Source organism: Hyperolius riggenbachi, chromosome 6 (genome assembly GCF_040937935.1).
Source record: "Hyperolius riggenbachi isolate aHypRig1 chromosome 6, aHypRig1.pri, whole genome shotgun sequence".
NCBI lineage: Eukaryota > Metazoa > Chordata > Amphibia > Anura > Hyperoliidae > Hyperolius > Hyperolius riggenbachi.
The window spans coordinates 48,929,366-48,946,875 of record NC_090651.1 but is presented as its reverse complement, the minus strand read 5'-3'; the positions used below and the strand labels follow the sequence as shown (position 1 = coordinate 48,946,875).

At 46.8% G+C, this 17,510-nt stretch overlaps 1 protein-coding gene across 1 annotated transcript in view; it reads right to left on the bottom strand.

Moving 5' to 3' along the window:
• ZRANB2 (zinc finger RANBP2-type containing 2) overlaps positions 1-17,510 on the bottom strand; it is a 47,163-nt gene that overhangs the window by 13,022 nt on the left and 16,631 nt on the right. Inside the window, exons 5-7 of the mRNA XM_068239228.1 lie at positions 6,293-6,369; positions 1,690-1,839; positions 375-529 (exon numbers count right to left, since the gene is read on the bottom strand). Coding sequence (XP_068095329.1) covers positions 375-529; positions 1,690-1,839; positions 6,293-6,369 — 382 coding nt within the window. The remainder of the gene's footprint in view (positions 1-374; positions 530-1,689; positions 1,840-6,292; positions 6,370-17,510) is intronic.

Below are 17,510 nucleotides of genomic sequence, written 5' to 3'. Positions count from 1 at the left end.
GGTTTGGAAAAAAAAAAAGCCAGGGCCCAATTTCACACTGGGGACGGGGATTTCAAGACCATATGTGGAATACGGGCCGTGGGGGTGAGAACATCACACTTTATCATGTGTGATTTTATAAGAAGCTCTACAGTGAGTGTTTTGCAACTGAAGCTGGCCCAAAGTGTAAATTAAAAAAAAAATGTTTTAGTAATCTGTACAAGTACAGGCAAATTATAAATTAATAAGACATGTAAACAATACAGCTATTAAAGAGGACATTCAATGGCAGTTAATGTCTCTAGATTATATAAATTAATTAAATAAAAAGGTAAGAAAAAAAGTTTAGATACTGACATTTTGCCCGGCTTTACCCTTGACCTGTACCCGTTTACCTGGACCTAGACCTTGAGCTTGAGGGGGAGGAGGAACGGGATGATCGGGATTTAGATCTGCTGCGTGTAGATTTCTTATTTTTATTCGCCTCCTCTTCTTCATCACTGGCAAGGTTATATTTGGAGAGATCTCCATCTTCGTCATCTTCCTCATCCTAGAGCCAATAAAACGTTCTTAATACCAATTTGGTACAAGGAAGTAGAGTAACAAAAAGCACAAAGATCTGTCCTTTATACAAAAAATGTGCTTTAAAGAAACACTGAAGCGAGATAAAATCAATGCTTATATTAATGTATACTCTATAGCATACTCTATAGCATCCCCGCAGCGAAATGAGGGGTTTATATACCCCCCGCCCCCCCCAAATCCCCTGTGCAAAATCCATGACTTTCTTGGTCGTGGATTTTGCTGCCCATGGAGGCTGAGCTTTGAGCTGCAGCTCTGCCTCCATTCATGTCAATCTGCCCGCGGATCTCCGCCTCTCTCAGTGAAGAAAGAGTAAGAGGGGCGGGGAGAGGCGGCGATCAGCGGGGATTGATGCGCGAAGAGGCAGAGCTACAGCCCTAAGCTCTGCCTCAATCAAAAAGGAAAATCCTGACGATTAACAAGGTTGCCCAAACTTTTCACATCCCACTGTATGTTAAAGCGGACCCAAACCAAACATTTTTTTTAATTCAAAATATTTAGTTGCAACACTCTGACACATACAAAGATAAATAAACACTCCTTCAAGCCTATGAGCATTTCAGTGCATGCTTTTCACCCTCCTCTATGCTTAACTAGGGTTATACAGGTGGCAGCCATTAGCAATTCCTCCATTGCTGGACACCATCTACTCCACCAGTTTGCCGGATTATTTGCCGGTAATATGAAAGGAAGGGAGAGGTTTGTCCAATACATGTCAAATATTTTATATTTGTCATCATGCAGCTGAAAAAAGGCTGCTATTTATTATTATAATTTAGAAAATAGATTTTATTTCAGAAATCTTGTATTTTTAGTTTGGGTCCGCTTTAACCGATTCCCCCCCTCAGGATTGGCCTTCGACTATGGTAAGAAATTGTTACATGACCATGTGCTGTGAAAGAGGTCATTACTATATAAATAATAATAATAATAATAATAACAATAATAAAGGTTGGTCGCTGGTGATCCATCACAAGGATCAATGAAGACCTTCTCAGCAACATCAGAGAACACCTGAACACACGTCTATACATCTTCACAAGTAATCGTTTCAGTCATGGAAAATCTACAGTGCTTTATTCTTCATAGTTGTCATTTTGGAGATTAGTTTAGTGGACTGCAACTTACATCATCCAATTTATATTTTGACAGGTCGGCCTCTTCCTCTTCTTCATCCCCCTCCTCTTCTCCTCCAGATTCCTTCTCTTCACCCTTAACGACTACTGGCTTGGCAGCAGATGATGGCCTTCCACGGTATTTTTTCTTTTTTCTCCCAAACTAAAAGGCAGAGAGTGCAATAAGACATCCCCAATCAGATTGAAGGTCTTTTTCTTTTAAAGTGAATCTGTAGCTTAACCTGAGCGTTACGCTGCTCAGGTTTTGCAACTGTGCCACACAGTATAATAAATGTGATCCCATGCCTGAAAAACTTTTAGCTAGCACTAGGCTAGCTAGTAGAAGGGCCCGGCACCCCCCGATCCCCCATTAATACATTACCCAGCCTGGATGCAGCGATCGGCGCAGCCTCCCCGCACAGCTCTGGTCTTCACTATGGAGAGGATCGTGGTCTTCCCCATAGAGAGACCGAAGCTGTGCAGGGAGGCTGCGCGATCGCTGGATCCAGGGGGGTAATGTATTAATGGGGGATCGGGGGGGTGCCGGGCACTTGTACTAGCTAGCATAGTGCTAGATAAAGGTTTTTCAGGCATGGGATCTCATTTACTATGCAAGGGGGACTCCTGGGGCCAGGAAGCGGTATGCCCAACAGTGTCGGGCATTCCGCTAAGGAGGTTAAATAAATAAAAAAATAATTTAAAAAAGATACTCACTTAACCTCCTGAGCGTTACGCCGCTCAGAAGGTTTTGCCAGTTTGTGCCCCCCTGACATCCCATGCCTGAAAACACTCTAGCTAGCACTAGGCTAGCTAGTACAAATGCCCGGCACCCCGATCCCCCCGTTTATACATTACCCAGCCTGGATCCAGCGAAGTGCTTCTAAAGACTGCCGAAGTCTCCACAACCTGGAAGAGATGCTATCGGGGGAGCCTGTGTGGGAACACCGATACCGGGAGGAGAACAGGAAGGCTCTGTAGGACCCAGTGCATCCCTCTCCTTAGGCGAGTATCTGTTTTTTTATTTTTAAAAAAAGCTTCAGATTCCACAACTCCCTCTCAGTGGGTGTACGCACTAAGTTGCATTAAAGAGGAGTTGTCAGCCATACTATATCAGAAGGAAAAAAAACACAATAGATAAATACTTTCTCTACTTACATAACATATGTATTGCACTGTCCACATTTTGATTTCAGTCAGTTTTATATAGTAAATAAAAAGAATTCTGTCAGTTGCCATTTTGGAATCCGTGTGTTTGAAGCCAATCCTGATGTCATTCCCTCCCTTACTCTGTTTCCTCTCATCTTTCTGATTTAGTATGCTTGCATGGCTTCCTCCTAGTCTTCAAAAACTCCCACACAGCTCTGCAGTAAGGTCACAAATCATTGTGTGACTTTGCAGACTTGGTTTATTTGTATGGATCGGATTTCAGCTGAGTTACTTTGTCAGTACAAGAAATATTGGCCAATCAGAGAGGAAAAGGTGTGGGAGGGGAAAACCAGGAGTGAAAGAAATTTCAGCCAATCAGGCTGCATTAGTTATGTCTGAGGGGAAAAGGGGAGGAAAGTAAACAAAAACACAGCATGTACTGCAACTTCTCTTTTGCGGCAGATGTACCACATAAGCGCCAGGGTCCTAGTAAATTATAGTCTATCGTGAAGAATATAAATGGAACTGCCTAAATTATCCTTTAAATATATTCACTTAATAGAAAATATAGAAATGGTAAGAAATTGTATTTCTTTGGGAGCTTAAAAATGTAACACAGAAGACAAGAACATTTACTACTGCCTAGGATCGTGTTCTAGTAGCTGCAGCTCTCGTGCTTTGAGTCCACTTTCCTCCTGGCGGACTCAAAGCACGAGAGCTGCAGTTACTAGGACACGATCCTAGGCAGTAGCAGTGTTAGAGAGTCTTGCGCAAAGTCTCCTACTGAATAGGTGCTGGCTTACTGAACAGGCAGAGCTGAGATTCGAACCCTGGTCTCCTGTGTCAGAGGCAGAGCCCTTAACCATTACACTATCAAGCCACTGCTGGCTGCTAAGGTGAAAAAGCTTTGCGAATCATGCCCATTGTGCCTAAGATTTAACCCCTACCGTAATTCTGCCTAACAGTGCCCACAAACCAATAGGTGACTCCAAATACCTGGGACCTGATTTACCAAGGTCCTCCTTAGACTAGAGAACATAAGCAATGGTTGCATTAAAAAAAAATGTTCCATTGCTAGTTTAATAAAAAAAGTTTTGCTCTAGCCCATGTTTACATAAATACGCTCAAACCAATTTCTAAATCTCCATCAAGGTGTCTCTTGCAGGCAGTGCACTGAGCACTAAATAATCCTGGAGGAGATGAGAAAACGCTGTCTCATTTCCACTTAGTGCGCTTCTGCCTTCTTTTTATCAGCACATCAATGTTAAAGATTGATACATGTTGCTAAAAAGCGGACAGGAGCAGACAGAAGCGCACAGATGGAAACGAGGCCTGAGCCAAATACTTGGGTGGCACGGTGGCGGGGTGGTTAGCGCTCTCGCCTTGCAGTGCTGGGCCCTTGATTCGAATCCCAGCTAGGTCAACATCTGCAAGGAATTTGAATGTTCTCCCCGTGTCTGTGTGGGTTTTCTCTAGGCACTCCTGTTTCCTCACATATTCCAAAAACATGTAGATACAGGGGAGGGATTAGATTGTGAGCTCCTCTGAGGGACAGTTAGTGACAAGACTATCACATGTAGATACATGTAGGACTAGGGGAGGGATTTGTTTGTGAGCTCCTCTGAGGGACAGTTAGTGACAAGACTATATACTCTGTACAGCGCTGTGTAAGATGTCGGTGCTATATAAATAATAAATACCGTATATCCTCGAGTATAAGCCGAGATTTTGGGCCCAAAAAAGTGGTCCAAAAGTGGGGGTCTCGGCTTATACTCGAGTCTGACAAGTTACTGTGACCCCCCCTCTGAGTGCCCCCTCTCCCCGCCACCTCTTACCCCGCCACAGGCACAGCGGAGAAGTGCGGGGACGGCAATAACAGCTGTGCGATCCGTGCTGCCAACTCCTCCTGACTGAGCGCATGCTAATTTGCATAGTGAGGTGAGGCCTATCGCGCTGCTCTCACCTCCTGTCCTGACGTCCTTCTGCTTCTCCGGTATTTTCTCTGCCCCCCAGCTCTTTCATCTCCTTATGCCGCTCGTTATCCGTCAGCAGCATGGAGCTCCGGTCTCGTCGGGACACAGTGCGCAGCCAGGAACACTCATAGGCTCATTGCTATGACGCGTGCAGCACATCGTGGGAAGCGCCACTAGATGGCGTCATAGCACGACTATGAGCGTCCCTGGCTGCACTCTGCCCCGACGAGACCGGAGCTCCATGCTGCTGACAGCGAGAACGAGCGGCATAGGCGATGAAAGAGCTGGAGCCTGGAGCAGAGGAACTACCGGAGACACGGAAAGAGGCCCGGACGGGAGGTGAGAGCAGCGCAATAGGCCTCACCACACTATGCAAATTAGCATGTGCTCAGTCATTGAGAGGGGGCAGCGCGGATCGCACAGCTGTTAATGCCTTCCCCGCACTTCTCCGCTGTGCCTATGGCGGGGTAAGAGGTGGCGGCGGCGGGAGGGGGTACTCAGAGCATACGCTCAGTCAGGTAGAGGGGGCAGCACGGACCACACAGCTATCACCACTGTGCCCCCACTGCTCTGTTGTGGCTAGTGGAGGGAGGGGGCACTCAGAGGGGGGCCAGTGCATGCACTATGCCATGGAGGTGGGCATCATGGCATAAAGCTCACAGCTATCACCACTGTGCCTTCCCTGCTCTGTTGTGGCTAGTGGAGGGAGGAGACACTCAGAGGGGGGAGCAATTAGCATGACTCTGCACGGAGGGGGGCAGCATGGCACAAAGCCCACACAGCTGTCACCACTGTTTACCCATGGCTCCATTGTGCCTTTGGTGGGGTAGAGGGGACACTCGGGGGGGGGGGGGGGGGGCAGTTAGCATGCACTCTTCCATGGATGAGGGGGGGGGGGGGGTAGCATGGCACAAAGCCCACATAACTATTACCACTGTGCCCCCACTGACCCGTTGTGGCAATGGTGGGGGGGAGGAGGCCATTTAGCATGCACTCTGCCATGGAGGAGAGGGGGACAGCTATCTCCACTGTGCCCTCCCTGCTCTATTGTGCCTATGGTGGCGGGTAGGGGCCTCTCAGTTGGATCAGTAGCTGGAGCATTTCCTATCCTCGGCTTATACACGGGTCAATACTTTTTCCCAAATTTTTTAGGGAAAAGTTGGGGGGTCGGCTTATACTCGGGTCGGCTTATACTCGAGTATATACGGTACTTGCCACCCGACAGAGGAAGTCAAGCAATCAATATTTTAAGCCGAGTCGTCGGGGGCGATGCGACAGTCATTATTGCCACTAAACAAGGTTCATGTGATCGGGGATCTGAACCCACGCCACGAGACTGCGGAAACAATCCCTCGCCACAACAAAGTATTGCGCCGTTGGTATGGGCCTTAAAAGCTCTCCAGGTTGCAGAGTTATGCATCATTAAGAGCCATCTGCTGTTCTTCAGATGCTCCGCCCTTATCATACTTTGCAGTGTAACAAGACAAAAAGTTTTACCTCGTCATACTCTCCATCAGATTCCTCCCGTTCAATATATTCTACATTTTCACGTTCGTTAAAACCCCCTCCATAGCCTGCAGGTGAAAAATTAAAAAACTTGAAGTGGAAAGATCAAAAGAGACAAAGCTGTGTAGTTACACGCATCACAAATAATTCAAAAAGAGCGATATGACATGAAGAGTGTTGTGATTAAAATGTTCAAAGCCTCAGTGATAGACGTAGCGTACCTCCTCCTATCCCTCACATCTTCCAAAGCTGCCGGCAGTCACCTAGCAACAACTCTTCTGCAGCATATTTAAAGCACCATTGAAGTGGAAATAAAGAAATTAAACTGCTCGTAAACATGCACTTTCAAACTTACACATAGTGCCTCCACCCACTCCTTTCCCGGAATCGCTCTACAAGCTTTGATAAGTTTCAGGAGGTGAGAATCAGTCAATGTGCTCCATGGCAGGGATGTCACCCTAGCCCTAACTCCAGTCCTCAAGGACCGAGGTCCTCAAACATTTTTGGCACAACTCAAATTAAAAGAGGAACTCCAGTGAAAATAATGTAATAAAAAAAAAAGTGCTTCATTTTTACAATAATTATGTATAAATTATTTAGTCAGTGTTTGTCCACTGTAAAATATTTCCTCTCCCCGATTTACATTCTGACATTTACTACATGGTGACATTTTTACTGCTGGCAGGTGTTGTCAGTGGAAGGAGATGCTGCTTGCTGTTTTTGGCAGCTGGCCCAGCTGTATACCGCTGATATTTTCCACAATGCAATGAGGTTTACAGACAGGAAACTGTCAGGACCATGGTCCTGACATCACACTGTGGGAGGGATTTCACCACAATATCAGCCATACAGAGCCCCCCGATGATCAGTTTGTGAAAAGGAAAAGATTTCTCATGGGAAAGGTACTGATTGAGATAAAGTTCAATTCTTGGTTACGGTATCTCTTTAATTGATGGATTAGGACTGAATTAGGAAAGGTGTGGTTCACTAAGGCCCCTTTTACACTTGCATTGGAAATCTGCGCAGCGTTACCATTTTACCACAGGGTAACTCAACAGCAATGCAAGGCAATGGGGCCTAACATTTACTGCATTGTGATGGAAATGCTCAAAAAGCCGATGCAAAGTCAACATTGCATTACCGCCTGAATCTGTTGCGACGCAGCAAAATGTAGGAATTTTAAATACTGTATATACTCATGTATAAGCCTAATTTTTCAGCACAAAAAAAATGTGCTGAAAAGTTACCCCCTTGGCTTATATGCAGCTAGTGCAGCAGATTTTGTTAACAGTGGAGTGTCAGAATTCTAGCGGTTTTATTTATGCAGGAAAAGCTGTCATATGGGAAGCCACCGGGTAATAGCAGCAGCCGCGGCCGTGGGGGGGGGGGGGGGGGGGGGGGATTGGCGGGTGACGGAGCCAACATGACTCGCAAGCAAGCCGACCCCCCAACTTTTGGCCCACTTTTGGGGGGTCAAAAATTCGGCTTGCTTGCGAGTATATACGGCAATACTTTGAAATATATTTCAAAGCCAGTGATGATTTGAGACAGTAAAATATTCTCGTGAGATTGTTTTAGAGGGTTGTTGACATGTACTTGTTACAAGGCCAGCAAGAAAAGATAAACATTTCCCAGACATAGAAAGTCAAAACATGGAAGATATAAAACAAAAAAGGTGTTTTCCCAATTAGTTAAAAATGATTCAATGATGCCACCTGGCGGTTTCATAGTCTTATAAAATTAATATTATTTCTTATGAAAGGCTGACCTCTGCGGTTGAAGTTATTATATTTATATAGAAAATGGTTTTATATTATTAAGATTTAATATGCAATTATTTCTTATATGATTGTTTTAAGAAGAATTATATAATAAGCTTTATATTTAAATAAGTATATTAGAAGCCCTGTATGTTTCAATAAGCCTTAAATTGCTGAAGACTCTCACAGGTCTGGTTACAGTGCAGTGTTCTCCCCAGAGCCTTTTAACTGGGCGGAGCGCCCGGCTGGTGGTCAGTCCCCGCCCGGCTGCTGTGATCACTATCACTAATCCCTGTCTACGGCATATTTGCCGTCCTCCACACTCATCCAGCACAAGTGCGCAGCGGCTTTGGCATTGGAGCTGGCCGCTGTCACTCTGATACAATCTCCGCCCTCCTGACATTACAAGCCAGACCGCGGGAGCTTTGAAGAGGTTGGGTGCACACAGAAAAAGAGCCGAGAGAACGTGGGCTTGCTGTATTCCCTCTGAGTCACTGATCTGCCTGAGTAGTGCAGAGAACGGCTCTCCTCGGCCTCCTATCTTCCCATCATGCAAGACATTTCCCAGCACGTGCCCCAGCCTCCCCCGATCAGAGGACCAGAGCACATAGAGAACAGTGTGTTGCAGCGGCAGTGCTCGTTCATGCCGGGGAGAGCAGCAGCAGGGCAGATGGTTATCTGAAAGCAGTAATGCCCCCCGCCCCCAGCAAAGGAATCCTTGTGACTCAGCTGCCGTCTCTCAAGACAGGTATTAGAAAACTTTACAGCTAGCTACTACTGCTTCCCTTCCCCCACTGCTCTGGCCGGACAGGTTACATAGCTAGCTGTCCTGGACATCAGTCTGCAGACTTCCTGCAGTGTGCACTCACATTTTCTTTTCTGCATTAGTCTGTTTCTCACTCTCCCTCTTAGACATTTCCCTCTGTCTCTCACACACTTTCTCCCTCTTTTTTTTCTTTCCCCTTTCCCAGTCCTTTTCACACTCTCTCTCTGTCCCTCGAAGGCAATCTATCTCCCAGACTCACACCTATTCCTCTTCCCTTCAGTTTGTATTCACCTTTTTCTACTCAACTCCCCTCTGTCCTCTATATACCGTATTTCCTGTATACAGTATGTATGTCTGCTTACCAGTACTTGATTTTGTTTAAGGGTAGAAGCCACAGCAGAAACCCCCAAGCACTTTTATGTTCCTTTGTAGTGCATGTTGATTAGCATGGACAAACAACAAGCATGTCTACACTGGGTTTACTACTACTGTCAGCCAAAATTATTGTGAGACTTTTTGAATGAGATAACAAAACAGTCTGTGGGGATGTGTGGTTTTGGCCCTAATTAGTCACCCTGTCCACAGCCCCTTTCTGGTATTAATCCGGCTTTGGCAGCACTTTATCTGATTGCCCATCAAAACAGCACCACTCAGTGCAAGATGCCTCTTTCTCCATTAGCATCATTTAGTGTAACCCTCTACCCCTATCAGCAGTGGCTAGCATGACTACCTCACCAGGTAACAACCAGCGTGCTCCACCTACTCTTCTCCCCAGCAAGCAGCACCCAGCATGATCCTCCCTCTCCATTCTCACCTAGTAGTAGCAGACAACATCACCCTCCTTCCCCACACATGGTGACCGTAAAGGGAACCAGAGAGGAAGGATAGGGAAAAATAGGAAAATGTTTTATACATACCTGGGGCTTCCTCCAGCCCCATAAGCCTGGATTGCTCCCACGCCGCAATCCTCTGCTTCCTGTATCGCCGGTACCGGGCCCTGTCACTTCCGGCGGGCGCGACCAATTGTCCGCATCACAGGGGCTCCCTCCATACCCTTACGCATGCGGCTGCGCAGTTTGCAGCCGCATGCGTAGGTATATGGAGGGAGCCCCTGTGATGCAAACAATTGGCCGCGTCCTACGGCCGACTCGCGGAAATGACAAGACCCGGTACCGGCAGATCCAGGCAGCGGGGGACGTGGCGTGGGAGCAATCTAGGCTTATGGGGCTGGAGGAAGCCCCAGGTATGTATAAAACCTTTCCCCCAACGTCTCTGGTTCCCTTTAATTTCCCACCCGGCTACTTTTTCATGCCACCCGGCTGGAAAAAAATTCTGGGGAGAACACTGCAGTGTCAACCTGACCAATCTTATGTCTGGGAAAGTACCGAGACATTCCAACCTAATTAGCAGTGAACACTTTATCAGAAATGTGTCATGAATGACATTGTTTAGTCTCAATGTCTGGGGCAGCCAGCAGACAAGATGGCTGGTGATGTCCATTTTTAATTAACTGCGGCAAATATGACCTTTTAATCAAACGTCAGATGACGTTAATTCCCACAAGATAAGGTAATTAAGAATTTATAAACAATATTGTGATTTAAGTATTCAAAACATAGATAGCGTTTGATGCACGGAAGCTTTAGCCAATCATAACCTGGGATCCAGGGAAATTACAGATTAGGCAGCCATATTGCATCCTGCCCCTATAAAGGTAGGAGCTGTAAGCTCATAGTTTGCAGAAGCCCAACAATCTCCTGAGAAGACACATTAGGCAGAAGCTACCTTCCCACAAGTGGTTCTAGATGCTGAAGAGATGACAGAGAAGGGGTAATATGCTTAAAGAGAATCTGTATTGTTAAAATCGCTCAAAAGTAAACATACCAGTGCGTTAGGGGACATCTCCTATTACCCTCTGTCACAATTTCGCCGCTCCTCGCCGCATTAAAAGTGGTTAAAAACAGTTTTAAAAAGTTTGTTTGTAAACAAACAAAATGGCCACCAAAACAGGAAGTAGGTTGATGTACAGTATGTCCACACATAGAAAATACATCCATACATAAGCAGGCTGTATACAGCATTCCTTTTGAATCTCAAGAGATCATTTGTGTGTTTCTTTCCCCCATGCACTGAAGTTTCAGGCTGCTCTTTTCTTCCTGCAAACAGCTTTGCCCTTGTTTGTAATTCCTCAGTATGTGAAAGCTCAGCCAGCTCAGAGGACGATTTATCCAGCTGATTAGAGCAGCTTCTCTCTTCTCTCTTATCTAAATAACACACAGACAGTGTGCATAGAGGGGCCAGAAAGGGTGAGTTCATAGCAGAACCACAACACTGAAGAACTTGGCAGCCTTCCAGACACTGGCCGACAAGTCTGACAGGGGAAAGATACATTGATTTATTACAGAGACTGATAGTAGAAAGTGCTGCAGTAAGCCAGAACACATTAGAATAGCTTTTGGAACATGTAGGATGATAAAAAACAGGATGCAATTTTTGTTACGGAGTCTCTTTAATATTCTGGTGATTTACTTTATTAATTTTTCAGCATTAAGTTCTGTTAAGATGTTAGCAAGACGTTTTTTTAGAAGCTATTTTTTATGCTATTTCTTTAAGAAGATTACTACAAGTTTTACACAGCTATTGATACAGATGAGACTATTTTTGAACTTCTTCTACATAACACAACCGGTATATTACTTTTTGAATGTACTTAGAAGATTGATGATCGCTTGGCTATAAAGCCTTGATGAGATGGAATACTGTTAGAAGGAAACACTACTTGGAATTGTTCATATTTTGTATATATGCTGTATGATAAGCAAATACAATTTTTTATATAAAATCATATACTGAGTGCTCCGATTCATTTCAAGGTATACCGTCAATCTATAATTACTGTTCTAGAGGGTTCAGACCCCGCTATGCCGGAATTATATGATAGCAACGCTTTAAAGGCGGGTCCTTTACTGAGTTAGCAATCATGAAAAAGGCAAGAACCGCTCAGGTTTTTGACAGGAGGAGCGTAAGGATTGTGCACTAGTGAGCCTGCTTTTACCAGCTGGCTCCCTGCCCCTCATCCTCCGCAACATGGTGCACAGAGTGAACTGCTCAAGACTACCCGTGTCCCCTGGCTTGTGGAGTGGAGCGTGAAAGCAATGTGTCAGCGGTGCAATGATCAGGGATCTATGACACCATCTAGTGGCTTCTTGAGACACAACTGTATGATCCTTGGGTTACATCTGGCTATAGGGAGGGGGGCTGACTTGTACTGGAGGAACATCTAGCTAATGTGGAGGGGGCTATACTGGGGAGGGGGCTTATACACAAGTCAATCACTTTTTCCTGGTTTCTGAGTGAACAGTGGGAGCCTCGGCTTATACACAGGTCGGCTTATATGCGAGTATATACAGTAGGTTGGCGGTGACGTGACACGTGAATACAACCGGGAAACCCAGTGATGTACTTCCTGTCCAGCAGGGAATACTTCACTGGACAGTGGGCATGCGGGTGGGGCTGCGCTATGCATATGACCCTGTACGCTCTGCGTAGGGTCATATGAACAATGTTTTGTGCGTTGCAATGGGGCACCACATCACAAATGCACCGGCCAAAAGAACAACTGAAGTGAGTGATATGGAGGCTGCCATATTTATCTGCTTTTAAGCAATACCAGTTGCCTGGCTATCCTGCTGATCTTCTGCCTCTAATACTTTTAGCCATAGACCCTGAACAAGCATGCAGCAGATCAGGCGTTTCTGACATTATTGTCAGATCTGACAAGATTATCATGCTTGTTTCTTGTGTTATTCAGACACTTCTGCAGACAAATAGATCAGCAGGGCTGCCAGGCAACTGGTATTGTTTAAAAAGGAAATATGGGAGCCTCTGTATTCTCACTTCAGGTGTCCTTTAAGTAGAACCCATCTTCCCATTTCTCAGTCCATCCTAAACACTGGCATGGATATGGCCCCGGAAGGCAGGAGTTCTACACCAGTGCGCTATGGGTTTATTCACAAAAACTTATTTCTTGAACAAACTCCACTTCTCTATAAAGTAACTTTTCTTCATTCTTCAAGCGAAAAAAAAAAAAAAGTCGATAATTGCTTCCAGTATTTGTTTTCTTGCTGGATGGTGAAAAGGTTTTATAAAGGTGAAGTGAAAAGCGATAATTCAGTAGCAGTGCATTGTGGGAAACCACAGATGTTCACTTAAAGCGGAATTATCGCAAGTACCTTCTGTTTTAAGAGGGCAAACCACACTAAGCATTGCTGTTTAGTAGGAGGGCTTTTTAGTCTCTTTTGGTCCCCTATACTTTCCTAGTGGTTTTGGGTCCCCCCCGAGCTCCTTGGGTATTCTAAGAAGTTTTGCGAATCAACCCCTATAGGGTTGACAGGGGGCCTTGTGGAGGGAGAAGTTTATTTTCCCTGTCCTGAAAGACTGACATCTAAGGACACGGAGAGAGAAAAAAGCTTTCTGCCCTCTGCACAATTGTTCTAATGACTGCATCTGCTCAGCCACTGATAATGAATCCTACAAAGTTTTGCAGACAGTCCCTATTCAGTGTTCAGTGCCCAGCCCTTCTACCCCCCCCCCCCCCCCCCCCCCCAAGTGCTGTGTACTGTAGTGATGCTGGAGGAGTCTGCAGAGCCAGTTCTGCTCCATCAGAGATGGACAGAGTGAGCATAATAAAGCTGAGGCTGGGAAAACACTAGTCTGTCAATTTTATGTGCACCATGTGTGTCTGTATGTGTGAAAACATGCATGTTTTTATCATAGAAGCTAATGTAATTGATAGAGAAAATGCCTGCGGTGATTCACTGCTGTTTTTATTTGCATGTGAGAAAACACAAATGAGTAACATTGGTTCTCAGTTTACCTGTGCAGAAAGAGAGGGGGCAAAGTTTTGCAAGGGGCCCCAGTGATTTCTAGTTACACCCCTGGCTCTCTCAATCCCTTCATTCCACTGCTGTCACTCTTTGGGATGACTCCTGCACACTTCAGAAATACTTGCATCCCCCGAGACCTTCCGAAGACGAGCAGATCCGTGCTGAGCACATGCCAGTCTAGGCATATGTGTAGTATGGGTGATCCGTGCTGAGCACATGCCAGTCTAGGCATATGTGTAGTATGGGTGATCCGTGCTGAGCACATGCCAGTCTAGACATATGTGTAGTATGGGTGATCCGTGCTGAGCACATGCCAGTCTAGGCATATGTGTAGTATGGGTGATCCGTGCTGAGCACATGCCAGTCTAGGCATATGTGTAGTATGGGTGATCCGTGCTGAGCACATGCCAGTCTAGGCATATGTGTAGTATGGGTGATCCGTGCTGAGCACATGCCAGTCTAGGCATATGTGTAGTATGGGTGATCCGTGCTGAGCACATGCCAGTCTAGGCATATGTGTAGTATGGGTGATCCGTGCTGAGCACATGCCAGTCTAGGGGTATGTATAGTATGGGTGATCCGTGCTGAGCACATGCCAGTCTAGGGGTATGTGTAGTATGGGTGATCCGTGCTGAGCACATGCCAGTCTAGGCATATGTGTAGTATGGGTGATCCGTGCTGAGCACATGCCAGTCTAGGCATATGTGTAGTATGGGTGATCCGTGCTGAGCACATGCCAGTCTAGGCATATGTGTAGTATGGGTGATCCGAGCTGAGCACATGCCAGTCTAGGCATATGTGTAGTATGGGTGATCCGTGCTGAGCACATGCCAGTCTAGGGGTATGTGGGGTATGGGTGATCCGTGCTGAGCACATGCCAGTCTAGGGGTATGTGGGGTATGGGTGATCCGAGCTGAGCACATGCCAGTCTAGGCATATGTGTAGTATGGGTGATCCGTGCTGAGCACATGCCAGTCTAGGGGTATGTATAGTATGGGTGATCCGAGCTGAGCACATGCCAGTCTAGGGGTATGTGGGGTATGGGTGATCCGAGCTGAGCACATGCCAGTCTAGGCATATGTGTAGTATGGGTGATCCGTGCTGAGCACATGCCAGTCTAGGGGTATGTATAGTATGGGTGATCCGAGCTGAGCACATGCCAGTCTAGGCATATGTGTAGTATGGGTGATCCGTGCTGAGCACATGCCAGTCTAGGGGTATGTGGGGTATGGGTGATCCGTGCTGAGCACATGCCAGTCTAGGGGTATGTGTAGTATGGGTGATCCGTGCTGAGCACATGCCAGTCTAGGGGTATGTGTAGTATGGGTGATCCGTGCTGAGCACATGCCAGTCTAGGGGTATGTATAGTATGGGTGATCCGTGCTGAGCACATGCCAGTCTAGGGGTATGTATAGTATGGGTGATCCGTGCTGAGCACATGCCAGTCTAGGGGTATGTATAGTATGGGTGATCCGTGCTGAGCACATGCCAGTCTAGGGGTATGTATAGTATGGGTGATCCGTCCTGAGCACATGCCAGTCTAGGCATATGTGTAGTATGGGTGATCCGTGCTGAGCACATGCCAGTCTAGGGGTATGTATAGTATGGGTGATCCGTGCTGAGCACATGCCAGTCTAGGAGTATGTATAGTATGGGTGATCCGTGCTGAGCACATGCCAGTCTAGGCATATGTGTAGTATGGGTGATCCGTGCTAAGCACATGCCAGTCTAGGCATATGTGTAGTATGGGTGATCCGTGCTGAGCACATGCCAGTCTAGGCATATGTGTAGTATGGGTGATCCGTGCTGAGCACATGCCAGTCTAGGCATATGTGTAGTATGGGTGATCCGTGCTGAGCACATGCCAGTCTAGGGGTATGTGTAGTATGGGTGATCCGTGCTGAGCACATGCCAGTCTAGGGGTATGTGGGGTATGGGTGATCCGTGCTGAGCACATGCCAGTCTAGGGGTATGTGTAGTATGGGTGATCCGTGCTGAGCACATGCCAGTCTAGGGGTATGTGGGGTATGGGTGATCCGTGCTGAGCACATGCCAGTCTAGGGGTATGTGTAGTATGGGTGATCCGTGCTGAGCACATGCCAGTCTAGGGGTATGTATAGTATGGGTGATCCGTGCTGAGCACATGCCAGTCTAGGGGTATGTGTAGTATGGGTGATCCGTCCTGAGCACATGCCAGTCTAGGCATATGTGTAGTATGGGTGATCCGTGCTGAGCACATGCCAGTCTAGGGGTATGTATAGTATGGGTGATCCGTGCTGAGCACATGCCAGTCTAGGGGTATGTGGGGTATGGGTGATCCGTGCTGAGCACATGCCAGTCTAGGGGTATGTGTAGTATGGGTGATCCGTGCTGAGCACATGCCAGTCTAGGGGTATGTGGGGTATGGGTGATCCGTGCTGAGCACATGCCAGTCTAGGGGTATGTGTAGTATGGGTGATCCGTGCTGAGCACATGCCAGTCTAGGGGTATGTATAGTATGGGTGATCCGTGCTGAGCACATGCCAGTCTAGGGGTATGTGTAGTATGGGTGATCCGTGCTGAGCACATGCCAGTCTAGGGGTATGTGGGGTATGGGTGATCCGTGCTGAGCACATGCCAGTCTAGGGGTATGTGTAGTATGGGTGATCCGTGCTGAGCACATGCCAGTCTAGGGGTATGTGGGGTATGGGTGATCCGTGCTGAGCACATGCCAGTCTAGGGGTATGTGTAGTATGGGTGATCCGTGCTGAGCACATGCCAGTCTAGGGGTATGTATAGTATGGGTGATCCGTGCTGAGCACATGCCAGTCTAGGGGTATGTGTAGTATGGGTGATCCGTGCTGAGCACATGCCAGTCTAGGCATATGTGTAGTATGGGTGATCCGTGCTGAGCACATGCCAGTCTAGGGGTATGTATAGTATGGGTGATCCGTGCTGAGCACATGCCAGTCTAGGGGTATGTGGGGTATGGGTGATCCGTGCTGAGCACATGCCAGTCTAGGCATATGTGTAGTATGGGTGATCCGTGCTGAGCACATGCCAGTCTAGGGGTATGTATAGTATGGGTGATCCGTGCTGAGCACATGCCAGTCTAGGGGTATGTGTAGTATGGGTGATCCGTCCTGAGCACATGCCAGTCTAGGCATATGTGTAGTATGGGTGATCCGTGCTGAGCACATGCCAGTCTAGGGGTAAGTGTAGTATGGGTGATCCGTGCTGAGCACATGCCAGTCTAGGCATATGTGTAGTATGGGTGATCCGTGCTGAGCACATGCCAGTCTAGGGGTAAGTGTAGTATGGGTGATCCGTCCTGAGCACATGCCAGTCTAGGCATATTTGTAGTATGGGCGTGCCCGTCGTTGGATGCACACAAGGGCACAAATGTTTCCGAAGCTGGCAGAGGAGTCCCAAAGGCGTACATTTTTATAAAAGGGAAAGCGGGGGAACAAGGGGATGGAGAGAGTATTTTCTTAGGCAAGTTTTTTTTGCCATCACTTCAGGTTTGCTTTAAGGCCCCAGTCTGCAATAGTTTGTTATTTCTGAGGGGGAAGTGGGACAATGTACAGCACTTGGAAGCTTCCGGAGATAGAGGTAGGGAGGGGGACAATAAACTCTGCATTTAGCAATTATTTTTGACGCCTTCAATTGTACTTCTAGATAAGGTGTATGATTCAGTAGGCCTTGCCTATAATTATGCCATCTAATAAGCAGATAAAACAATTCTCACTTTGGGGGGGGGGGGGGATGTAGAATACAAATAATGGTACAGTAGAATCCCTTTATAGTAAACTCTAAGG